The following is a 25,813-nucleotide window of genomic DNA, read 5'->3' as shown; positions in this document are numbered from 1 at the left end:
TCTTTTTTGTATTCTTTGTGTTACCTTTTTAATTTCTGTTGAATCTGTAGTTCTGTCACTATTTTCTTTTTGTTGTTGTTTTGTTTTGTTTTGTTTTTCTTATTTTATTTATTTTATTTTTTGACAGGCAGAGTGGACAGTAAGAGAGAGAGACAGAGAGAAAGGTCTTCCTTTTGCCGTTGGTTCACCCTCCAATGGCTGCTGTGGCCGGCGCGCTGCGGCTGGCGCACTGCGCTGATCTGAAGCCAGGAGCCAGGTGCTTCTCCTGGTCTCCCATGGGGTGCAGGGCCCAAGCACTTGGGCCATCCTCCACTGCACTCCCTGGCCACAGCAGAGAGCTGGCCTGGAAGAGGGGCAACCGGGACAGAATGTGGCGCCCCAACCGGACTAGAACCTGGGGTGCTGGCACCGCAGGCGGAGGATTAGCCAATTGAGCTGCGGTGCCAGCCTCGATCACTATTTTCATTCCTAATATTATACTTCTTGTAGAAAAACAAATTGATGTGCTTCTAGAAACATATCAATTTTATCACTTTCTAAGAACCAAATTTTTTATTGATCTCTTTTTGCTGTTACCTTCATTAACATTTATTTTTCACTTTATTTGAGAGGCAGAGAGGCAAACAGAGAGAGAGAGAGAGAGAGATGTTCCATCTGTCGGCCCACACCCCACATGCCATGAATGGCCAGGGCTGTGCCAAGCTGAAGCCAGGAGCTGAGAACTTCAGTCAGGCCTCTCATGTGGGTGGCAGGGATTCAGATACTTGAGCCATCACCTGTTGGCTCCCAGGGCGTGCATCAGCAGGAAGATGGGTGGCAAGCGGAGGAGCCAGGTCCCTAAGCAGGCGCTCCGGTGTGGGAGTCGTCACCCCAGCCGCGTCCTAGCCTTTGTGCTGGACGCCGCCCCCAGTATCTGCTTCTGTCTTGATGATCTTCCTTCCAGTGTTTTGAACTCCTTTTTTCCTTCCCTCATTTCTTCAGCTAGATGCTGGGGTTATTAATTTAAGCCTTTTCTTTCCTAATAGCAGAATTTAAGGCTATACATTTCTCTGTGTGTCCAAAAAGTGTGGCTATGCAGCAGTTTCATTGCCATTAAGTTCTAATAATGCAGCTCCCATTGTGGTCACCTCCGTCCCTCCTTGCTGGGGGCATCTGTCCCAGGACTCTCAGCAGATTTGTGAAACTGCGGATCGCATTGAACCTTATATATGTTGTAGTTCCCCACGCGTGCATGCCTGGGACGAAGTTCCATTTATCAAATAGACACAGTGAGAGGGTAACAGCTGTAACTCATAATAAAGTAGAACATTATAGAAAACAGGCTGTAATAGAGCTATATGAATGTGATCTGTCCCAAAGTATCCTGTTGCTCTGAGCTCCTCCTCTTTCTTGGGATGACCCAGTGCCTGTGTGACGAGGTGAATGACGTAGGCGCGGTGACACGAGTGTCACCAACACTCAAAGGGTCGCGCGTACCGAGCACTGTGATACCAACGATGGCCATTGACGTGGTAACCAGGACAACTACCAAGTGACTGACGAGTGGACGGCATGTACAGCAAGATGTGCCGGACAAAGAGGGGAGTCCCAGCCGGGGCGGGACAGAGTGTAAACTTGGGTATCGTCTGCTTCCGGAACTTCCCATGTCACGTTCTCAGAGCACACTGACTAACTGTGACTGCAACTGTGGAAGAGGAAAGTGGATGGGGGAGGGGCCACGGAACTTGATGCAGTCCGTGATTTATGGAGTGGTGAGTTCTTCTGCACGTTAAGAGAGTCGGTTTATATATCTGTTACTGACTTCTGACTTAATTGCGCTGTCATCAGGGACTGTGGTCTGCGTGATACTGACCCCGTGAAGCTTGTTTGGAAAATGATTCATTCATTCTGGTATCTGCTGTGCCCAGCCCCGTGCCAGGAATGTGACGACGTTTGCCAGCGTAATGAATGACAGATGAAAGAGCGTCTAGGGGGCAGGCATTGCAGGCATCCTCTCCTCCTGCTCAAGCTGTCCAGTCCTGCCAGCCACATCTATTCCAAAACGTCCGTGTAAACGAGCCCCAGAGACAAAGCCGCCCCAGCTGCCCGTGTCCTGCCCAGCCTCTGGCTGCTGTGGCCTGAGTGGGTAGGTGAGCGGCTGCTGGGGAAGCTTGAAACGGGAGACCCTTAGGCCACGCCCCAGACGCTGCCGGTCTAGATAATGGCGTTCCCAATGATTTCCTCTGTGCTGTGGAGAAAACCATTTCTTCTCTGATGGTGACAGGTGTTACAAGGGTTTTGAAGGTGGCATTTCCTTCCGTGGAATCTCCTATCTCACTGAATCTCCCAAACTCAGGCATGATACCTCCTAGTGTCGTGGTGTAATGGGTAAGCTGCTGCCTATGACAATGGAATCCCATATGGGCACTGGTTCGAGTCGTGGCTGCTCCACTTCCAATCCAGTTTTCTGCTAATGGCCTGGGAAAGCAGTGGAGGATGGCCCAAATGCTTGGGCCCCTGCCATCCATGTGGGTGACCCGGAAGAAGCTCCTGGCTCCTGGCTTTAGCCTGGCCTAGCCCCAGCCTTTGCAGCCATCTGGGGAGTGAAACAGTAGGTAGAAGACCTCTCTCTCTCTCTCTCTCTCTCTCTGTTTCTCCCTCTTTCTCTGTGACTCTGACTTTCAAAGAAATAAGTAAATCTTAAATATATATATGATATATATTATATATATATATATATATACACACACACACAGAGAGAGAGAGAGAGAGAGAGAGGGAGAGATGGGCACCGGTTCAAGTCCCAGCTGCTCCACTTCCAATCTAGCTCTCTGCTATGTCCTGGGAAAGCAGTGTAAGGTGGCCCAAACCCTTGGGCCCCTGCATCTGTGTGGGAGACCTAGAAGACTTTCCTGGCTCCTGGCTTCGGATTGGTGTGGCTCTGGCCATTGTGGCCAAATGGGGACTGAACCAGCAGATGGAAGACTCCCCCCTACCCTTCCTCCCTTTCAAATAAATAAGTACATATTTTAAAAAATTAGGGAAACTGGGGTGGGTGTTTGGTGCAGAGTAAGCTGGCCCTTGGGACATCCCCCACTGGAGGGCCTGGGGTTGAGCCCCGGCTCTGCTTGTGAGCGCAGCTTCCTGCTCGTGCGCACTGCTGGAGGCAGCAGGTGATGGTTTAAGTAGCTGAGTCCCTACCGCCCTTGAGAGAGTGGCTGAGTTCCTGGCGCCTGGCTCCAGTGCAGCCCGGCACTGGCTGTTGTGGGCGTTTAGGAGGTGAACCAGTGGAGCGATCTCTCCCCTCCTTCCCTCTCTGTTACCCCCCTTCTCCACCCACCAAACGAGAGAATAAGAATTACAGACCTTTAAAAAGGAGGGAAACTGACGCAGACCCAATTAGTGTGGAGCCAGCTGAGTTCCTGGTGCCCGTCTATTCTGTGTGCCAGTTGTCTCCACCCTCAGGGAATACAGGACAGTAAAGACATCGGGCTGAAGTCTGTTGTAGAGCACACTGGAAGACAAAAACTGAAAAGTGCAAATCCATTCAGCCAGGGCCTACAGTTTAAGTGGAGGACTGAAGAAAAGAATGAACAAATGAGCAGTCCTGCGTTTGTTTCTTCTTCTTTTTCTTCTTAGAAAAATGATTTTATTTATTTGAGAGGCAGAGTTAGAGACAGAGAAGGAGAACCAGAGAGAAAGGTCTTCCATTCACACCCCAGATGGCCGCCATGGGGGCCAGAACTGAGCCTGGGCCAGGAGCTTCTTCCGGGTCTCCCATGAGCTTCTTCCTGATCTCCCAGGTGGGTGCAGGGACCCAAGGGCTTGGGTCATCCTCCACTGCTCTCCCAGGCCACAGCAGAGAGCTAGATCGGAAGTGGAGCAGCCAGGACTTGAACCGGCGCCCATATGGGATGTCGGGGCCACAGGCCAGGCTTAGCCCACTATGCCACTTTGGCGTCTGGAGGCGGAGGAGTGAGCCCCTGGGAAGTCCGCTCCGCAGGTCTCCCGAGAGGCCGGTGAGCTGTGGGCACGCTTCGTGCAGGGCCAGCCACAGCAGGAGGAGGCCACGATGTGGGCCCTGTCACTGCTTGTCATGCTGATGGCGTGCTCCGTGCTCCAGCGGACGTCTGTGGGGACAGACACCTGGCTGGGCGCGCCGGTGGGTGAGCGGCGTCTCGGTGCTCCGAAAGCTGTTGGTGGCGGCAGCAGGTGAAACATCAGGCAGCCAAGGTTGCGGCAGCAGGCACAGTGCCGCCCCCAGCCGTGGCCCGCGGCAGCCACGCTGCACCTTGCACCCCTGCACCCTCCCTGCATGGGCAGGAGGGGAGGAGCGGGGGAGGACATCCACCTGGGGCTCCGGGGATCCCCCTACCAGCCGTTCCTGGCGCGGGAGACCTGGGCCTCACCGTCTGGAGGAGAAAGGCCCCGCCAAGCCACCCTGGAGCTGGGGGCAGGTTCTGGGCTCCGGGCTTCCCACTCCTCGCCTGTGCCTCAGGAGGTGGGCGCCTCGGCTCCCCCCACTCCTCCTCCTGGACCTGAGCTGTGCCGTCCGGCTCCACGGCCTGTGCCTGTTGCCGGTTAAGGACCTGGGATGTCGTGAACGGAGGGCCGTCCTCAGTTCCTGTTACAAACGATGAAGCCAAGGGCTTTAGGGGCTGAAAAATGACAAGAGCTTGTTTAAAACATGGGGCAGCAGGATACGAACCCTGCCCTCACCTGCCACGGCTGCCCTGTGACCCCCTTCCCAGGGAGGGGCGCTCGTGACACCCCATTCACTTTCTCCCCCCTCCCTCTTCGCCCCAGTTCTCTCCTCCTGTCTGGCGGTACCGGCCCTCGGTTCCTTCTGGGGATGGCGTCACAGCAAGTGCTCTGCCTGGGCTCTGTGTCTAGGTCGCAGCTCCCGTGTCTGCTTGTGTGGGAGCAGTCTGTGAGCTCTGGAATGGGATTCGTGGAGAAGCTGACGTTGGTTCTGTAAAATGTAAAATACACAGAGCAGAACTTCACCAGCTCGGCCGCCTTTCAGTGAGAGGTCGAGTGGTGCTTGTGAAACGCATCTCCAGAGCGTTTGTGTCTGGCAAATCTGGGACTCCGTGACCCCCCCTTTCCTGGAACCCCAACCCTTGGCGACCACCATTGTGCCGTCTGTTTCCATGAATCTTTAATCTTTAGATTCTTTTTTTTTTTTTTTGAGATTTATTTTATTTATTTGAAAGGCAGAGGTACAGAGAGGCAGAGGCGGAGCGGGGGGTCTTCCATCCACTGGTTTACTCCCCAAATGGCTGCAATAGCCAGAGCTGTGCCAGTCTGAAGCCAGGAATCCTCCTCCAGGTCTCCCATGTGGGTACAGAGGCCCAAGCGCATGGGCCATCTTCCACTGCTTTCCCAGGTGCATTAGCAGGGAACTGAATTGGAAGTGGAGCAGCCGGGACTCGAACCAGCACCCATACGGGATGCCAGCACTACATGCAGTGGCTTTACCTGCTACGCCCCAGCACCGCCCCTGAACCTTTAGATTCTTTGGATACGTGGAATTACATGGTTTGACATTGATCACTGGGCTACTTCATGTGGCATAAGGTCCTCCACGTTCATCCGTCCAAGGCCTGTGATTACAACCTGTGCCAGCCCGCCGGTCACCTTCCAACCCGCCCCAGAGCAAGTACTGACTCACAAAGCTTTGCTGGGTGGAACGGGTGAGTGAGGCTGCAAAGCTGAGTTCAAGCTTGGCTCCGCCAGTGACCGCCTGTGCCGTCTTGGGCGTGCTACTTAATTTGCCCAGGCCTTGGTGTCCTTACCTGTAAAATGGGGACAATGCTACAGCCTCCTGGAGTGGCTGGGGGATGCAGTGAGACAACGCATGTAATGCATGTGGCCCAGCGGCTGGCGCGTGGCAGGCCCCACAGTGCCCCAGGCGTGAGTGTGATTGTCACCACCCACCGGTCAGCACGCAGCCAAGTGTGTCGGGCAGCTTGCTGGGGTGCAGAAGGGGCTGGGCTGTGGTCGCGTTCCTGAGGAGCTCGTGTTCTGTGAGAAAGGAGAATCCGTTGTGTGTCCGTCCCCAGGAGCCTCTCAGGAGCCTGGGCCATGCGCTGGCCGGAGCCCCTGCTTTCCAGGGTCTTCCCTTGTCTCCGTCTCCTGCCTCCCGCAGGGGACAGCCACGCAGGTGGAGGAAAGCGTGGGAGATGCCTACGCCCTCCCAGCGCTGGCTCAGCTTCATTTCCTGACTCCAGTCCCGTCTGAGATGAACTAGGGGTGTCCTCAGCGGGGAGAGAGCAAACCATTGAGCCACCTGCCCACCCCATCCAGGTCCTACCCAGTGATCACGACCCAGCTGGACCCTAGGCCCAGGCTGCTTGCCACTGGCAGCAGATGCGGGGCGAGGCACTGAGCAAAGGCAGGGCGTGGCCCCGCGGGCAAGAGGCGGGTTTGAATTCAGACAAGGGTTCCCCAGAGAGCCCTCTGCCCTGGGGAACACAGGTAGAGGGCTGACTGTGTTTGCAGAGAGAGCTTTACTGCCTTCCTCTTCATCAAACATAGAGAGGGAGGAATATTACCCGTGATGCCAGGACTCGATTCAAATCCAAGGTTGACCCCCTGGGAGCTGAGCGGCAAGACCTAAACGTCTCGGTTTTCCCTCCAGGGAGCTGCTTGGAAGACTGCGGCTAGCAGCACAGGCAGCCGCTTAGCACTCCACACCACAGCGCCAGCCCCAGCCTGCAAAACAGCTCTTGGAGGAATGTGCCTCGTCCCCCTGTTTCCCTCAGGAGGTCGACACCCACGCAGGCCTCCCACGCTGGGGCACGGCCTTGAGTCCTGGCTGCTCTGCTTGTGTCCAGTTCCCTGGGTCTGGAGCTGAGCCAAGCCGAAGCCAGGACCCAGGGACTCCCACGTAGGAGGCAGGGCCCAGTTCTTGAGCCCTCATCTGCTGCTTCCCAGGCCCGTTAGCAGGGAGCTGCATAGAAAGTGGAGCAGCCGGGACTTGAACCAGTGCTCCACTGTGGGAAGCCGGCATCTCGAGCAGTGGCTTAGCACACTGAGCCACAACACCAGCCCCTGTCTTAACTATCTTTTTTTTTTTTTTTTTTTTTTTAAGATTTATTTACTTATTTGAAAGGCAGAGTTACAGAGAGAGGTAGAGACAGAGACAGAGAGAGAGAGGTCTTCCATCCACTGGTTCACTCCCCAGATGGCCACAACAGCCAGAGCTGCACCAATCCAAAGCCAGGAGCCAGGAGCTTCCTCCAGGTCTCCCACACGGGTGCAGGGGCCCCCTTCCATCTTCCACTGCCTTCCCAGGCCACAGCAGAGAGCTGGATCAGAAGTGGAGCAGCTGGGACTCGAACTAGCACCTATTGGGATGCCGGCACCACAGGCAGTGGCTTTACCGGCTATGCCGCAGCACCGGCCCCTTAACTATCTTTGAGTGTTCAGTTCAGTGATGTTGGGTACACGTGCGTTGTTTTTCCAGTCTCTGCTCCCTTCAGCCCCTTGAAATCACATTCTGATTTCTGTCTAAGACACTGGCTGTTTTAGATGCTCCCTTTCAGTGAGATCACTCAGCGTTTGTCTTCTTGGGCCTGGCGTGTTTCACGTAACAGCACGCCCTTCAGGTTATTGCCCACTGTGGCCCACAGTGTCCTTCCTTTGTGAGGGTGGGCAGTGCTCTGTCGTGTGCATGAACACATTCGCTCGTCCATTCATTTGTTGATGGACTTTTGGGCTCCTTCTACCTCTGTGCTATCGTGAACAGCACTGCTGTGAACACGGGGGTGCGAATCTCCCGGCAGCCTTGCTTCCCATTATTTTGTACGTCTGCCCAGAAGTGGTTTTGCTGGATTCAGTCATGGGGGCGGGGCTGTGCCACTTCACAGTCCCACCCACAGTGCGCCCGCAGCAGCGCTTAGTTTGTTTCACTGTTGTGCCTTGGTAGCCACCATCCTCTTGGTGGGTTTGGAGATGATGAGCAGTCGTTTAAGCAGTCTGTGCCAGGCACCCTCCTGGAGCAGGGGGCTAGCAGGAGAAGTATCATGTGGTCCCCACCAGGGCGTCAGTTGGTCGCAGCCTGAGTGGGCTTGGCCATGTATCTGCAGGTGTGGACACCGAACCAGCACCACCCGCTCCTGGGCGCCCCCCCCCCCCCCCCAGGCCTCCTGCACTGAGAGCTCTTCTCATTTCTTGAACGAGCTTCCTGGGAGAGCGTTATGCTGACCACTGGGCTACATCCGTGGTCCTCTGGTTGGCTGCTCGTGGGTCCCTCCCAGCAGAGCTGACGTCCCCAGCCTCAGGCAAAGCAGAGCTTCCTGGGTAGTTCGGATGGACAGCCGCGGTGGAAGGGTGTTAGACCGGTTGATTTCTAAGTTCCTCCTGGCTGTGCAATTCTCCCATCAGCCTCACTCGTTAGTTCAGTGATGATCAGCTTGTCTTGGGGGTCACCTGGGGTGTAGGGAACGCAAGCTGGGATCAAGTACAAAAGGCTTGGGTGTGTCCTGATCCGCCCTGCCCACTGGGACAACCTCCCAGAAGTCCCCAAACCAGGCGGGGCTGGCAGCGGTGTAATGAAGGGGGAAGGGCTGGGACCGAGACTGACCCGTGGGAAGTCACCGGGGACCTTAAGGAGCGAGGCCTTAGAGGAAGGAGGAGGCTGGAGCCTGCCGGGGGTGGAGTTGAGATGAGGTGGCAGGAGCCTGTGGCAGAGGGAGCAGAGAGAGTGGCTGCTGGGGCAGGGCCCGGCTCGGTCACCGTGGCTATGTTTATCACAGTGTCCCGCACTCTGGCTGCTGGCGTGCACAGAGAAAGCTCTTAGTTAGAGTCCATGGCGCAGGCGCAGGCTCCTGCCCACACCCTTGGATGTCAAGGAATGAATGAATGAATGATTGAATGATGAGTGTGATTGAAGCTCATAAACACATCAGACTTCATGCCAGGTTTTACCCAACTGGGAAGGGCTGGGACGCCTGCCGGAGAGGGGGCTCCCTGGGGGAAGAAGCTCCTGAAACCGAGACCCAGCTCCCGCGCGCAGGGCCGGACTGGGTTTGTGCCTTTCTCTCTCTCTCTCTCTCTCTCTCTCTCTCTCTCTCTCTCTCTCTCTCTTTCTCTCTCTCTTCTTTTCTCTCCTCACCCGTCTCTTCATTTTTCTTTTATTTCCCCTTTCCAGTTCTTTCTCCTCCTCTGGGCTGTGGAGCGTGGCAGGCACCCGCCCAGTGCACCTGCTCAAGGCCGACGCCTCTCGGCTCTGTGCCCTGCAGGTGCTGTGCCCTCTCTTCTTCCTAATTTCTAGTCATCTGAGCTGGAGGACACGGGAGGCTGCTATAACAAAGGGACTTTCAGAAACCGATTCAGAGAAGACAGACTTTTATTTCCCACTTGTATTCAGAGTCCAGTCCAGAGACAGATGGTTCAGGGCTGGTTGGGTGCTTCAGTGTGTGGCTTTCATCTCAGGACCCAGAATGACTGCTGCAGCTGCCACCATCACACCTGTGTCCCAGTCAGGGGTGGAGAGGCAGGTTAAGGGGACCACACAGCTGTTGTTTTGAGTAACCCAGGTGTTGCGTACATTACTTCTGCTCACTGTCAGGGAAGCTAAACCTGCAGTCTTCTGTTGGGAGAATGCCCCCAGAATCCGCAGTCTCTCCCGCATGGCCCTCCGGCCAGGAGAGAACAACATCTGGCCCACAGGCTGTAGCCTTTGATGTGCAGTTGCCAAGGCAACCGCACGTGGGACCCAAAATTCATTAAGTCGCAGTGGGCTGATTTTTTTAATGGTTTATTTTATTTATTCAAGAAGCACCGTTACAGAGAGATAGGTATCTTCCATCTTCTGGTTCATTCCCCAAATGACCACAGTGGGTAGGGTTGGGCCAGGTCAAAGCCAGGAGCTTCATCTGGGTCTCCCACGTGAGTACAGGGGCCCTGGCACTTGGGCCGTTCTCCACTGCTTTCCCAGGTGCATTTGCAGGGAGCTGGATTGGAAGTGGAGCAGCCAGCTCTCCACCAGCACCCATAAGAGATGTCGGCATTACAGGTAGCAGCTTAGCCCACTGTGCCACAACGCGAGCCCCCTGTAGCAGGCTATATTAAGTTGATAATTTGGTATGGCCTGCAAATGATGTTATAAATACCCCAATGGCCCTTGGCAGAAAAAAAATTGTCCGCGCCTGCTCTCGATCCACCCCAGCGTCTCTGCGCAGGAAGTCTGTCCTCCTGGTGGTGCCTGCTCGTCTCCCCGGCATGGCGCTTGCCATCCTGAGCCAGGAATTCTGGTTGCTCGTCTGTCTACCAGGCTGTGAACAGACATGGCCCCTGTGTCATTTATCTTCCTACTATGAAGAGTCTTTGAAAAGTCCATGGGAGGGGAGTGTCATGAAAAATCTGTACATGGATTTCAAATCCATGGGAAGATTTGCACCAAAGGAAAAAACAAAAGTACTTCCTAATGTTATCTTTCCATGAACTTCTTGAAGCACCCTTGTGTAACAGTGTTGGCCCGTGGTAACTGTGTGTGGCATAGATGAATCCTAAACAGATGTGTGGTTGGCACTGGGACACAGGCCCGGCGCCTGCTGGGGCGGGAGCGAGGGCTGCAGTGGTCCGGCAGGTCAGCCAGGGGCTGGCCCCACACACAGCCCGTCACCTCCCTCTGCCTCCTCTGCTCTGCCCGTGACCGTAGGGGGCTGGGGGAAAGGCGGCCCCACTCCCCCAGCCAGGTCAGCACACAATCCTGAAACATGTTTAATCTGATCAAATATTTATTTGTTTTAGGCCTGAGTGAGGTAGTCCAGGGGGTGGTGGGAAGCAGGGCGTGGCCGGCCTCTCGCTGGGCTCCTTTCTGGAATGTCAGGAAGTGTGGCCGCCCTGCCGCCAGGAGGCAGTGTCTGCCCAGCCTCTTTGTGGTCCCTCGCCCCTGGGCTCCCCGCCTGCTCTCCTCCTCGCCTCTGGAGTCACAGCCTGACAGTCACCCTCTGACATGCTGGGGTCCTGCTGGAGGTGAGAGCAGGGAGCCTGGGGCCTGCCGGGGCGGGGGCCAGAGAGGAGCCCGGCAGAGTGGACAGGTGTCAGGCTGATGGGACTGTCTTCCACACTGGCTGGCCCGCTCTGGTCACTTGTGATGTTGAAAGAGCCGCCTGTGCCTTTTCCGCCCTTGTCGTGGGGGGCTGTGGGTTCAGGCAGGGTGCACGGGAGGGGACCATTCCCCTCTGGCATCCTTCGGCACCACGACCTGCCCTCCCCTTCCGGGTGTGAGATGTGCAGTGACTGCCAGCGCCCGTGCCAGCTGTAGGAGGGGGGTGATGGTGGTTCCGATTCAGAGGGAGGAGGCTACCACAGTGCAGGAGGTCAGACCACCCCCGTGAGTTAGTGATGGAATCCGACGAGGTCGTGGGGACCGCTGAGCCCGGCTGTGGGAAGAAGGCACCTGTGAGATCTCCTGTGCCCGGGGAGTGGCCCAGCAGCAGTGTGCTTCTCACGATGGGCTTACCCAGTCTCTTGCGCTGGATTTGCACACCTGGGTCTGCCCGCAGCCAGTACAAGGCTGGGGATTTTGTCCCAGCCTGAAAACAGATTGGATTTCGCGGTTGTGCCCTCGGGAGGTCTTGCTTGTTCCGAGTTTCGCAGTGGGAAGAGGGGTATGTTCTCTCTTCTCCGACGACCCTGCCTCCTGCGGTTGTTGAGAGTAAAGTTCTTTCTCGTCTTGTATGTTGAGCCCTCTGGGGAAGAAATAGGAAATGTGATTACTCCGCCAGGCCAAGTCCATCGCGAGGAATGTCTGCGTCCCCCAGCCTGCAGGTCAGCTGTGGACGTGCTAAAGCCGTGGGTGGAGTTCCTCCGTTTCCAGTGGAGTTTACTTCAGGGTCTGTAGTGTGCGAGGCACTGCACGGGATGCGAATGTGAATAGAGCCCATGTCGCGGAGCTGGAGATGTGCGGGGACTGCACACGGCCCGCGTGTGGTTCAGTGCACACGGCCAGTGGGTGGGTCAGTGCACACAGTCAGCGTGTGGTTCAGTGCACACGGCCAGTGGGTGGGTCAGTGCACACAGTCAGCGTGTGGTTCAGTGCACACGGCCGGCGTGTTGTTCAGTGCACACGGCCTACAAGTGGTTCATTGCACACGACCGCGTGTAGTTCAGTGCACACGGCCGGCGTGTGGTTCAGTACACACGGCCGCATGTGGTTCAGTGCACACGGCCGGCGTGTGGTTCAGTGCACACAGCCTACGAGTGGTTCATTGCACACGGCCAGCATGTTGTTCAGTGTACACGCCACATGTGGTTCAGTGCACATGGCCGGCGTGTTGTTCAGTGCACACGGCCTACGAGTGGTTCATTGCACACAGCCGCGTGTGGTTCATTGCACACAGCCGCGTGTGGTTCAGTGCACACAGCCGGCGTGTGGTTCAGTGAGCATTGCCCGTGTGTCCGTAGAGAGAAGGTACGACACGCCGTGCTGCTGACGTGCAGAGTGCCACCGGCTTTCTGAGGAGGGCACGTAGAGCCACCAGCCGTTCTGGTCTCTTGGAAGGTTCTGGAAGGCTGCGTGTAGTGTACTCTCGGCAGGCGAGACTGGAGGCTGGCAGCTGAGTCACAGCTTTCACCGCCTTTCAGAGAGCAGGCGGCGCGGCCCTGGAGCCCTTGGGTGAGACGTAGAGAGAGGAGGGTGTGGCGGGTCATCAGGATACTTGCCTGGCCTCGGCGGTGCTGGGAGGGGAGGGAGTGGGAGCCAGGTTTACGGAGGACCCAGGCTCCTAGCCCAGGGTTCCTGGAAAATGGTGGTGCCGCTCACTGAGAGCACTGGGCGTGGGGAGCTGAGTGGGGCTCGGGGGGAGGGGCGGAGGGCCCAGCTGTGACAGTGCAGATGGCAGAGATGGAGGCCAGGACGTGGGTGAGGTTCAGAAGGAATGAGGAGGAGGAGCCCGCGGGGAGATGGGGGGTTGTGGGATTCAAGCTGCACTGTGGACAAGGACTCGCCCGGAAGGGGGTGCTTCCTGCTGGCTGGAAGAGCCGGTCCTCGCTCCTGATCACAATCCTTTGTACCTCTTGTCATCGCTTTGGGGGAAGTGTTTCTAAGAACTTGAAGAGTTAGGGAATTGAGTAAGCTTGTAGGAAATGAAACACCACCCCTGAGCTGCAGGGAGGGAGAGCCTTGGGGAGGCGCATGTGCCCTGGCTCCAGACGCTGCTTCGGTGACCCCCGGCCCCTGCAGGGTGGAGCCGAGAATTGGCTGTGCCTGTGCACCAGGAAAGCGCTCTGTTTTGGCTGGGCCGTGCTGCCTTTAATCACAGTGTGTTGCGACCAGCAGGTTTTGTCTTAGAGAGGGGAGAGGCCAGCTCGCATCACTGCTCCACTCTTAACACTTAGCCGCCCTCCCGGTCTGGTTTGAACAGCTCTGCAGCTCTGAGCAGATCTCATGGGTTCACAGTCAAATATGCTCAGCTGCAGTGCAGTGCCCGAGCCGGCGGTGTGGCGTCATCTGCATGCTTGTTAGAAATGTAGGGCCCACTGCATCAGAATCGGCCTTTGACGAGTCTGCTGGTGGGTGAAGGTTGAGACGTGTAGGTCTGGCTCAGTGGGCTTCAAGAAAGGGTTTAGCCCTGGGTTCATGTAGGCAGCTTTAAAATGATACGTGTAAAATAGCGTAGCTTTCCCAGGCTCCACCCCAGGCATTCAGGTTTAGGCACACAATTCTCTTGGATAGTTAGGTTTGAGGGAAAAAACTTGTGTGTCTAGAATTGAAAATCTCGGGGCCAGCCGCGTGGTGCAGTGGGTCAAGCCGCCACTTGTGACGCCAGCGTCCTGTATCAGCCGGGATGGCTGCTCTGCTTCCTGTCCAGTCCCCTGCTCATGTGTCTGGGAAGACAGCAGATGGTGGCCCAAGCACTTGGGCTTCTGCCACCTCTGGGGGAAACTGGGACAGAGTTCCAGGGTCCTGCTTTGGCCTTGTCCAGACCCAGCTGTTGAGGCCATTTGGGGAGTGAGCCAGCAGACAGAAGAACTCTTTTTCTGTCTCTTCTCTCTCTCTCTGTTGCTCTGCCTTTCAAATAAATCTTAAAAAATAAAATCTTCTCTGTGGATAAACACATGGCAGAAAGCTTAGTGGGTGGGGAGAGAGTTTGAGCTCCACGTTCATTTGTTTTTCAGTCACGGTGACAGCCCAGACCTCGTGTCCTTGAAGAAGATGCCTGGATTGACAGCAGTCGCGTGTCCTTACTCCCAGGGAACCTTGAAGCACAGTGCTCAAAAAGAAGCGTGTCTGGGGGCTGGTGCCATGACTCACTTGGTTAATCCTCTGTCTGTGGCGCCGGCATCCCATATGGGCGCCAGGTTCTAGTCCCGGTTGCTCCTCTTCCAGTCCAGCTCTCTGCTGTGGCCCGGGAAGGCAGTGGAGGATGGCCCAAGTGCTTGGGCCCTGTACCCACATGGGAGACCAGGAGGAAGCACCTGGCTCCTGGCTTCAAATCAGCGCAGCGCTGGCCGTGGTGGCCATTTGGGGGATGAACCAACGGAAGGAAGACCTTTCTCTCTGTCTCTCTCTCTCACTGTCTATAACTCTACCTGTCAAAAAAAAAAAAAAAAAAAAAGAGGTATGTCTGGCCTCTCGCCTGCTGGGCAAAGCTGAATGGGCTTGGCCAACTCACTGCCCACATTGAAAGCAGCTGAGGTCAGCACTCCGTGCATGAGAGCAATCACCAAGGGGCCAGCGCTGTGGTGCAGTGGGTTAAGCCACCGCTTGCGACAGCAGCGACTCCTCCAAGCACCTTCTAATCTGGTTTCCTGCTTATGTGCCTGAGAAAGTGGCAGAAGATGGCCCAAGGTACTTGTGGCAGACCCAGACAAAACTCTTGGCTGCTTGTTTCCACGTGGCTCAGCCCCAGCCGTTGTAGCCCTTTGAGGGAGTGAACCAGCAGATGGAAGCCCCCCACCCTTTGTAACTCTGCCTTTCAAATCAATCAATAAATCTTAAAAAAAAAAAAAAAAAGAATGTTACAAGACCCAAACACACCTTCCCCATCCATTGCACCATTTGTTTCAATAGAAGATGGAAACGAGATGGGGGCCTTCCAGAACGCTCTCCCAAGCTCTCACGTTACGAATAGAAACAGAGAATCTGTGGCAAGGTCGGACCTGAATTCCAGCTGATTTCCTCCAAGAGGGATGGATTATTTTGTTTGTTTGTTTGGAAGATGAGTCCCGTATTTGTTGTCTAATTAGAGGCGCAACATGAGCAAGCCCGGCCTTCCACGCTTACTGTCAAGCACTGGGAAAAGTACTGCACACACGAAACAGTCCGGTTGCTAATGAGCACCCAAGCCCAGCGCACACATGGAGTGCAGATGTCCTGGGAATCCAACCAGCGAGTTCTCCAATGCTGAGGTCTTTCATTAAGCAGGTGTTTGGGAAGAAGGTCCCGTGGAGCTTCCAGCCTCGGCTGGACTTGTCTGGCTGAAAAATGGCACAGACCCAGCCTAGCAGCCGGCCCGAAACGGGCTCCACGTGGAGGCTTAGGAATGTGCCATTGTTATTTTCTCCTTTCTTATCAAGCCCCATTAGCTTGAGTGAGGAAGGAACAAAACCAGGCTGGGAAAACATGTTATTTCACTTGGTAAAAATTTACTACCAAGGAAATGATTTTTGTGGAGTCCAAAAAAGGAAGAGTGGCGGCCTTGGGGAGGTGTAGTCTTCCAAGGGCTTTGGACGGCCTTCCCCAGTGTCACCCAGCGAGAATGCCCCCTTTGGCTGATGGCCGTGCCCACCACAAGAGCAGAGACGGTCAGCCGGCGGTGGGGCTGCAGGCTCCCGAAGCCAGCCCTTGCCCGCTCCTGGTCATGGAGCAGAGGAGGTGCAGGAAGAGGGCGGAATCAGACGGTGTGCAGGTGCCCACCTGGGGCTGTGCAATTCCAGACGACACTCACGGCCGTACACTCGCAGGTGCCTGTGGCTCTGCAGTCATGGATGGGCGCCTGGATGCCCAGTGGAAACATCCCCCACGAGGAAATGGACCCCACCTTTTCCCACCTCACAGCTCAGTCTCCTACCTTGTGGCTGGAGCGGGAGGGGAAGTCCCTGGCCTTGGCTGTCTTTAAACCCCAGAACTAACGCCCTACAGCCTACCACGTCCCAGCGCTGTCCTGTTGGAGACTTTGGTGAATTCCAGACTAGCGCTTCCTGGAGGCAGAAGCCAAGATTCCCCTGTCGTCCCCAGCTGTTCTAGGGCAGGGAGCAGCTGTCATTGGGGAAGGGGACTAAGCTTCCTGGGCACCCACTGTGTGCCAGGCAGTGCTGGTGGGACCCCGTGGGAATTAATTCTCCAACGCTCCTGACCACCCACAGGCAGGCCGCGTCACTGGCTCTGTCATGAACTTGCTCAGCGTTGCTCAGCGCGAGGGCAGGAACCCCGGGCCCACACCCAGCTCTGCCCCCACAGTTCCTGTTCTGTTGTCCCGTAGCTCTTCTCGGGGGCTTTCAGTCCTTTGGGCTTTTGTGCTCATGAGGGTTGGTGCTGACAGCAGTCTCCAGTGAACAACGGGGAACCTTAGGCACTCTGTTTTGCTTTGTTCATTTTTTGATTTTGTTTTAAAGATTTTATTTATTTGAGAGGCAGTGTTATAGATAGAGAGAGAGGTCTTCCATCCGCTGGTTCACTCCCCAGATGGCTGCAATGGCCAGAGCTGCACAGATCCGAAGCCAGGAGCCAGGAGCCTCCTCCAGGTCTCCCACGTGGGCGCAGGGGCCCAAGGACTTGGGCCATCCTCTGCTGCTTTCCCAGGCCACAGAAGAGAGCTGGAATAGAAATGCCGCAGCCAGGACTTGAACTGGCAACCATATGGAATGCCAGCCTCATAGGCAGTGGCTTTACCTGCTACACCACAGCACTGGCCCCTTGTCTGATGTTTTCTGCAAAGCAGTCCCCTCACTTGCGGGGTGGGGGAAACATGGGAGGGGCACAAGCCACCTGCAGGGTCCTCAGGAGGTCCTGGGACTGCCGGTCTCCACGGGTCTCCACCGCAGACTCGTGCTCCTCGGACTCAAACTTGCAGTGGCTTTGTGAGCTCTGGCCGCCTCCTGCGCGGCCTCTGGGTCAGCCTAGTGGAGGATCCTCTGCATCTGGTCCACCCCGGGGTTGTCGAACAGTCGTGGTTTGGTGTCACCACCCAGTTCCTCCCCCTGGTGCTGCCGTGCAGCCTTGCCCGGACTCACAGAATGGTCTCAGCGCCCCTGCCCACGTGTAGCTCCTTGTCCGTGAGGATGAAATCCTAGAGGAGCGCCTCTCAGGTGTGGTCCTCTGCCCTGAGGCCCCAGGGCCCCCTCTGCCCGTGGCCTGCTGGGAAGGCATCAGTGACCCTGCTGAGCCCGAAGCTGTTGGAGGTGCAGCGGCCAACTCTGGGGTGGTCTGAAGGGATGAGGGGCAGCGCAGGTAAAGCTGACCATGGGGTCAGAGAAGTCCTTCCCGGGCAGGCACAATGCTGGGCTTCTCCAGGTTCTGGAAAGTTCTGTGAATGCTGTCCTCCAGTTGCTAGGGCGCTGGTGGCCCGGACAGCAGCCAGGCGTTGCCCCCCAGAGAGAAACAAGCTCGCGTGGCGAGGCGGAACCCTCCCAGGGCTCTGGCGGCTGCCCCTGGGGCTGCATCGGCACTCTCAGGGAAGGCTGCTCTGGGAGTTCTGCGGTGAAAGGGACCACGCTGGGCATCAGCTGTGCCCGTGGCCTGCAGGTGTGGGAGGGCACGCGTGTGCACGCACACACACACACACACACACACACCACGGAGCTGTCACGGAGCATCAAGTGAAAGAACTGGGTGCAGCCCACCGCCGTTTCTCGTAGGAGGCACTTCCTGTTACACAGGCTCGGTTTGCACGCGTGGGTGACCTGCCCAGGTTCCCGTGATGAGAAGGAGGCGCTGTCCTTGGAGCAGCTCAAGGCCCTTCCTCCCGTGCTTTGTGTCAGATGCACTGAAGGCCAGCGAGTAGCTGTGGGCCCGTGGGGAAGCGGAGGGTGAGCGTTTCCAGGTGTGGCCCCCTCAGGTGTGCGGCTGTGGTTGTTTCCACACCCACGGAGGCCTGGCAGCCACTTGGCCGGGCACACCCAGCCTGGGGTTTGAAGGCGTTCGTGGGTTCCTTCATTGGATGGCGACTGCGTGGTTGCCATGGATGTGGTGCTGTGGCAGATGTGAGACTTCCCTGCACAAGAAATCCCAGGCACTTAATGAGCTCTCAAACTGTGTCACATTGACGATCCACTGAATGACGTAAAGTTAAAATTTAATTTTTTGGCTGGCGCTGTGGCATAGTGGGTAAAGCCACCGCCTGCAGTGCGGCATCTCATGTGGGCGCCAGTTAAGTCCCAGCTGCTCCACTTCCGATCCAGCTCTCTGCTATGGCCTGGGAAAGCTGTGGAGGAAGGTCTAGGAGCTTGGGCCCCTGTACCCACGTGGGAAACCCACAGGAAGCTCCTGTCTCCTGGCTTCGGATCGGCGCAGCTCCGGCCATAGTGGCCATTTGGGGAGTGAACCAGTGGATGGAAGACCTCTCTCTGACTCTCCTTCTCTCTCTGTGAAACTCTAACTTACAAATAAATAAATAAATCTTTTAAAAAATTAATTTTTTGAAAGGCAGAATTAGAGGGAGAGACAGAGAGAAAGCTCTTCCTTATGTTGGTTCACCCCCAAAATGGTCGCCACAGCCTGCGCACTGCACTGATCCGAAGGCAGGAGCCAGGTGCTTCTCCTGGTCTCCCATGGGGTGCAGGGCCCAAGGACTTGGGCCATCCTCCACTGCACTCCTGGGCCACAGCAGAGAGCTGGACTGGAAGAGGAGCGACCGGGACAGAACCGGCGCCCTGACCGAGACTACAACCCAGGGTGCCGGCGTTGCAGGCGGATGATTAGCCTAGTGAGCCGCGGTGCCGGCCCTAAAAAATTAATTTTTAAAATAGATTATCATTAGAAAAGGGTATGACTGAGTTCCTTCTTCAGTTCAAAGTGGTAGAGTTATTTTTAAAGACTTATTTATTTATTTGAAAGACTTACACAGAGAAAGGAAGAGAGAGAGAGAGAGATATCTTTCATCTGCTGATTCATTCTTCAAAGGGCTGCAACAGCCAGGGCTGGGCCAGGCAGAAGGCAGAAGCCAGGAGCCAGGAGCTTCTTCCGGGCCTCCCACGTGGGTGCATGGGCCCAAGCACTTGGGCCATCTTCTGGTGCTTCCCTGGGCCATAGCAGAGAGCTGCGTTGGAAGTGGAGCAGCCAGCTCTTGAACTGACACCCAATGGGATGCTAGCGTCATAGGCTGTGGCTTTACCCGCTGTGCCATAGCGCCGGCTCCTGGTGGAATTTTTCAAAGAATGAGCTTCAGAGTTTTTGTGTCTCAGCTCAGATACTTTGTACATGCTTGTCTGCGCGTGTGCGCGTGTGCGCGTGTGCGTGTGTGTAAAAGATAAAAGGTAAGTTTAGGGCTGGGGGTTTGGCCCAGTGGTTACAATGTTCCTTAAGGGGCCCTGGTCCCCCTGTGATGGTTGCTGACTGATACTGCCTCCAGCTCTAGACTCCAATCCCTGCTAATGCAGACCTTAGGAGGCAGCAGTGACAGCTCCTGTGACAGGGTCCCTGCCACCCACATGGGAGAACTGAATTGTGTTCCCAGCTCCTGGCTTTGGCCTGGCCCAGGCCTGGCTGTTATGGGCATTTGAGAGTGAACTTGCTGATGGGAGCTCCCTCCCTCTCTCTGTCTCTGTGATAAATACATTTTAGAATATTTTTAATAGGAGCGGTCATGGTGGCACAGGGGCTTAAGCTGCTGCTTGGATGCCCACGTCCCATAGCAGGATTTGCCTGGGCAAATCTGCTTCTGATCCAGCTTCTTGCTAATGTCCACCCTGGAAGGCGACAGATGGTGGCTCAAGTTCTTAGGTCCCTGTGACCCATGTGGGATGCCCTGATGAAGCTCCTGGCTCCTGACTTTAGCCTGGGCAGCCCTGACTGTTGAGGGCATTTGGGGAGTGAACCAGTGAATGGAAGCTTTCTCTGTATCTCTTTCTCTCTGTTGCTCTGCCTTTCAAATACATAAAAACCAATCACTAAAACACTTTTTAAAATTGAAGTTGAGTTTATTTGGGGGGCTAGTGTTGTGGCATGGAGGGTTGGGCTGCCACTTGCCTGCTAGCATCCCATATCAGAGTTCTTGGTTCAAGTCCCAGCCATTCTGCTTCTAATCCAGCTCCCTGCTAATGCACCCGGGAAGGCAGCAGCCGATGGCCCGAGTGCTCGGGCCCTGACACCCATTGGGGAGGCCAGGATGGAGTTCCTGGCTCCTAGCTTTGGCTTGGCCCAGACATGACTGTTGCAGTCATTTAGGGGGAGTAAACCAATTCATGGAAAAATCAATGTTATAAAAAAAGAAAATCACACATGTTTCAAATTTTTTACACCAAAATCAGCTTATCTTTTAATTATATTTTACATGAACTTGTACTCATGCATCCAGCTTGGTCTCTTGTGTGTATTTGGTTTCTCCGTGTAGGGCTCGCTGTCTGTTGGGCGTGCCGTGTGATCCATGAATTACACAAACACAGCCTTGGGGACTTGCTGCCACGGGCCCTCTCACGGCTGCCCCCTGGGGGACCCCTCACCCTATGTCCTCCTCAAGACAGGAAAAAGAACAGAATTTCCCAAGGCATTGCTGTTCCCAGGGCACAATGGCCATCCGTCACTGCCCGCCGGGAACATGTAAACATGTGTTGGCCGATAGTGGCGTTATTTATTGCTGCGGGCTTCGATGTGGATTTGAGCAGGAGCGGCTGCCGGCCAGGCATTCTTCACCCGCTCCCAGGGGAGGCTTGGCTCGGTGGGCAGAGCTGGGGTGAGGCAGGCCAAGGGCAGCGGCAGGAGTCCTTGCCATGAAGACCAGGGCCGGCTCTCTCCCTGAGGGCATGCAAAGTTGACACATGGGTGGCCCGAGCGGCTGCAACCTGGGAGCCAGTTCTCGTGTAGAGCGGTGCTGGCTGGCTGCATGTGATGTCACTTTGGGGCGGGGTGGGGGTAGGGACGGATCAGTGCCCTCCAGTGTTGAGTCCTCGCAGGTGGGTGGTGGACTGTGGTGACATCACTTCCCTGGACGGGTGTCTCACGTCATCAGGGGTGCTGGCTTCCTGAGTGTGCAGCTTGCAAAGCCTCAGGGAGGTCACGTGCTGGGGTTCTAGACACCCCTCACGCCCACCTCCCACCCGCAGAGTCATCTGAGAGGCTGCTAACAGCATGCACAGTGTCAAGAGGCAGGCGACTGGCAGGTGGGTAGGAGAAAGGCGCGAGCCCCCTGTTCTCTCCTCTGCCGGACCTGCCAGCCCTTCCCGAGCCCGCCTGGTCCCGGGCACCAGGACCACTACCGTTCCGGGACAGAGTGGACTCAGAAGCAGCTGGACTCAGCTCTTGGCTTGATGCGAATGAGCTCTGTGAGCTGTTTTCCATGTGGGAAGCGAGGGTCCTGAGTCCCACTCGCAGGGTGGCTGTGAGAGCGGATGCGGCGAGAAGTGAGGTGTCAGGTGCACCAGGCGGTGAGCCGCTGCTTTTCGTATGGTTGCCGGCAGCAAAGCGGGCCCTGCGCTGGAGGTGGGGAGGAGGTGCGGCGTAGTGAACCGTGCTGCCGTGATGAGGCAGGGAACAGGACGGCGTCGGCTCAGGTGCAGGCAGGTGAGGGCAGGACCAGCAGAGAGGGAAGGCGTTGGCGGACCCAGCGTGGGTAGCGTGAACTAACACACGTGTGTTTCATGGAAAGTTTTCCCCTTTAGTTCCCGCTCAGAGACAGCGGGAGGCCCTGGGTCGGGATCCGGGGTGCTCTGCCCCAGGTGCAGTATGGAGAGAAGGGAAAGCGACCACTTCCGCTGTAGCACAGCTGTGAGCACTGCGTGTGCACGGTGCCTGCGCCTTGGAAACGTGAGGATACGAGCGTGGACGCAGCTTGGTCCCCTTGTCTGAAGCTGTCTGAGAGGTGGCCGGGACTGGCCTGCGTACACGCCTTCACTCCAGGGCAGCCCCAGAAGCACTGAGGACTCAAGGGCTCCATGAAGCTTTAGGAAGGTGCAGGAGCCGAGCAGGCAGATTTTCCTGGATGAATGCAATTCAGCAACTGGACTGCCAGCTTCGACTGGCAGGGAGCATCCTTCTTACTGTCAAAGTCTCCACGAGGGGGCCTGGCGCTGTGCTGTAATAGGTTTAAGCCACTGCCCGCAGTGCCAGCGTCCCACTGGCTTGAGTCCCAGCCGCTCCACTTCCCATCCAGCTCCCTGCAAATGCACCTGGGAAGGCAGCAAATGATGGCACAGGCACTTGAACCTCTGCCACTCACATGGGAGACCCGAATGAAGTTCCTGGCTCCTGGTTTTGGCTTGGCCCAGCCTCAGCCAGTGCGACCATTTGGGGAGTGAACCAGTGGATAGAAGACCTCTCTCTCTCTCTCTGTCTCTGTCTCTGTCTTTCAAATAAAAAAATTTTTTTTAAATGAGGTAATGGTTCATGTCAAGGTCATGTACTTTCAGAGAGTGATGGCCTAGAGTGGCCGAGGAGAGCTGGAGGGTGGGTGTTCCCTGCTTGGCCATTTCCCTTCCGGATTCTGGTGAGCTGAGTAGCTCTGTCACTTCATGGGAGGTCAGTGTCTCCAAAGGTACCGGTCGAGGAGTGCATCTCTGTCCTTGGGAATAACCCAGTGATGTTACCAGCTGCCTCCTAGCCAGCACAAGCAAGCGACGGGGACCTCTGTGGGCTCGGGGGCTCCAGAAACACATGGGTGACTCCCTCTGGCATATTTTTGTGTTACAGATGTGGACGAGTGTGCAACAGATTCCCACCAGTGCAACCCTACCCAGATCTGCATCAACACTGAAGGAGGGTACACCTGCTCCTGCACTGATGGATACTGGCTTCTGGAAGGCCAGTGCTTAGGTACCAGCTGTCCTGGGGCGCATGGCACTCTTGGGAGTTCATGGTTCCAGGCTGCTGTGAGACGTGGGCGTGGCTGGTGGTAAGAGTAGTGAACCTTCCTTTGGTGGGGAGGGGTGGGGTAGATGCCTGTGGAGCTTACGGATATTACCACTGTCATGCCATCATCACAGTTCTTTAAACTTCATTTATAAGAGAGGTGGAGAAAGAGCTCCGTCTACCATTTCACTCCCCCTCAATGCCCACGATGGCTGGGATTTGGCCAGGCCACAGCCAGGAGCCAGGAGCTCAATTCTGGTCTCTGAGATGGGTGGTAGGGACCCAGTTACTTAACAGGAAAGTGGAGTCAGAAGCCAAAGCCAGGAGTCGAACTCAGGCACCCGGATGTGGGACGTGGGCATTGTAACCCGCATCTCGGCTGCGGGGCCGAATGCCTGCCCCAGCACTGTGTGGCTCTTGGCTGTGCCTTTCAGGATTTTATCTGGGGCTTCCTGCCCTCAGGGACTTTCTCCTAAGCTGGGAAGTGATGAGGGAAGGCTACTCTGCCCTAGTTAGAAATCGTACTAAAGAGAAATGAGCACTTTTGCCTAGAAGAGAACGTTCCAAGTCTCAAATGTGGACTAATAGGTCCAGACAGACATCGCATCCTCCCAACACCTTATCTCCGTCTCTGCCCGCCACGCCTCTGCTCGCCGTGACCTCTGCCTGCCACGCCCCCTCTGCTGGCCGTGACCTCTCCTTTCACTGCTGAGGGGTCCGCCGTCACCCACCGAGGATGGCGTCCTTGCAGTTGGCATTGGCTCTCTGATCTTTCTGTTTATTTTTACTGGAGAGCTCTCTTCCTTCCCTCTCCTCTGGTTTTGGGCTCAGCCAAGGGAATGAATTCATAGGAATATCCAGCTGTCACTTCAAGTTCTATTTCTAGGGTGTGATTTCTATGCTGTGTTTTCTTGGAAAAGTCCTGCCGGTTTGAGTTGTCTAAGACACTGTTCTGTGGCCTGAAAGCCGGTGCCGGAGCAGCAGAGAAACCGATCCAAGCAGCATCATGGAAACAGAACAGAACAGAAACTGCTTCTTTCCAAGGCTGGCTTGATTGAGGCAGAAATCGGGTCCACCCTGGAGGCCTGACCGACCAGCCCGGCTTGGCTTCCTCTGCTTTCCAGACACGCACGGCAGAGTGGTGCATGCGGATGTCTGAGGATATGACAGTCGCAATGCATGTAAACCGACCTCTGTGCCCGTGGGGAGTTGGATACTATTGATGTGAACATACGCAGATCCCTGGGAGGGGGCTGTTTGTATAGGAACTGCATCTGTAGAATGCCAGAGCTGGAAGGGATGTAGATCTTATGTCAGAGTTGGAGACTGCGACTCAGAGAGGAGGGACAATTTGGACTACGTTAAAGTGAGTGGGTTGAGTCTTCAAGTCTCCTGGTCCTCAGGCCAGTGTTCATTTCCACCACAAGGGGCGCTAGGGAGGCAGAGGCAGCCAGGATACCCCTGGCCCCCAGGATAGACTTTGAGGCCAGGAACCTCCTTAGGCTCTAGGACCTTCCTCTGCCTGGGAGGGATATTCTCTTCCACAGAGCACAAGAGACCTTTATTCCTTATGGCTGAACACATGGCTTGCCCTGGTCAAATGCGTCTTTCTCTTCTAAAATACAAGTGCTACCCACTACCCGCTCCAGGCACCTAGGGAGGCCTTGCTTTTGCAGAACAAGGGACAGGTGCCCAGCTGCACCTGGGGAAGAGGAGCAACTGTACAGGCAGTGGGCTTGCCGTCCTTCTTTTTTATTTTATTTTATTTCTTCATGTGAGAGGTAGGGTTACAGACAGGGAAAGGGAGAGACAGAGAAAAAGGTCTTCCATCCACTGGTTCACTCCCCAAATGGCTGCAGTGGTTGGAGCTGAGCTGATCTGAAGCCAGGAGCCAGGAGCTTCTTCCACTTTGTTTGTTTGTTTTTAAAGATTTTAACCAATAGGCTTACGTCGCACAGTGGAATGCCTGGTTTGAGTCCTCTCTCCTCCATTTCCAGTCTAGCTTCCTGCTAATGCCCTGGGAGACATAGGTGATGGCCCATTGGGCCGCTGCCACCCTGTGGGAGACCCAGATGGAGATCCCTGGCTCCTGGCTTCAGCTTGGTGCAGCCCTGACTGTCGCAGGCATTTGGGGAATGAACCAGCAGATGGAAGATCGATCGATCGATCGATCTTTCTTGCTCGCTCGCTCGCCTGTCTCTGCCTGTCTCTGTCATCTTTCAAATAAAATGAAAATAAGTAAATAATTGAAAAAGAAGTAAGTGGACCTTAGAGATAAAAGAGAGCCTAGGGGCAGGGCACGGGATCCGAGAAGGGCTGAACAACGGGACAGGGGAGCTGGGGTCCTTTCTGGCAGAGAGACCAAGGTTCTGAGTCAGGGGCCAGAGCCCTGGATGGCTGCACCCTGGTTCCGTGGAACTGGGGTCCAGGGAGGGAATGCGGGTGGCGTAGGGTGAGGAAGGATGAGTTAAGGACCAGCTGCAGCCACCGGCAGGGCAATGGGCCTCCACGGGAGCTGGTACAGGTGAGGACTCTGTCTCCCCCTGGAGGCTGGTGGTTCGTTCCAGGCGCCCGGCCTCGGAGGAGTGAGTTCCCCAGGCTGTCAGCTCCCGGGGTTGAGAAGCGCTTTGCTGACAGTGTCAGGCGCCGGTGTCAGCAGGGTCCCTGTCGCGCAGCTCTGCTGGAAGGATCCACTCAGCCACAAGGCTGCTGCTTCCCTGGAAGGCAGAGTGGCTTGAAGACATTTTCCATCTGCTCTGGTGCAGGAGAGAGCCAAGGTGAACCGCAGCATCCTGAGTTCCTGGACTTGGGTCTTCGGACCGTGGTGCCTCCCAGGTCATGGTGGCCTGCACTAGCTCCTCAAGCTGAACGTGCAGT

The 25,813-nt window shown here is 55.9% G+C and overlaps 1 protein-coding gene across 1 annotated transcript in view; it reads left to right on the top strand.

The window, feature by feature from the left end:
- FBLN5 (fibulin 5) overlaps positions 1–25,813 on the top strand; it is an 81,054-nt gene that overhangs the window by 32,507 nt on the left and 22,734 nt on the right. Inside the window, exon 5 of the mRNA XM_002719596.6 lies at positions 22,778–22,900. Coding sequence (XP_002719642.1) covers positions 22,778–22,900 — 123 coding nt within the window. The remainder of the gene's footprint in view (positions 1–22,777; positions 22,901–25,813) is intronic.

This window comes from Oryctolagus cuniculus, chromosome 20, assembly GCF_051225735.1.
Source record: "Oryctolagus cuniculus isolate XC-2025 breed Fujian yellow rabbit chromosome 20, ASM5122573v1, whole genome shotgun sequence".
NCBI lineage: Eukaryota > Metazoa > Chordata > Mammalia > Lagomorpha > Leporidae > Oryctolagus > Oryctolagus cuniculus.
This window is presented reverse-complemented; position numbering and strand designations above follow the sequence as displayed.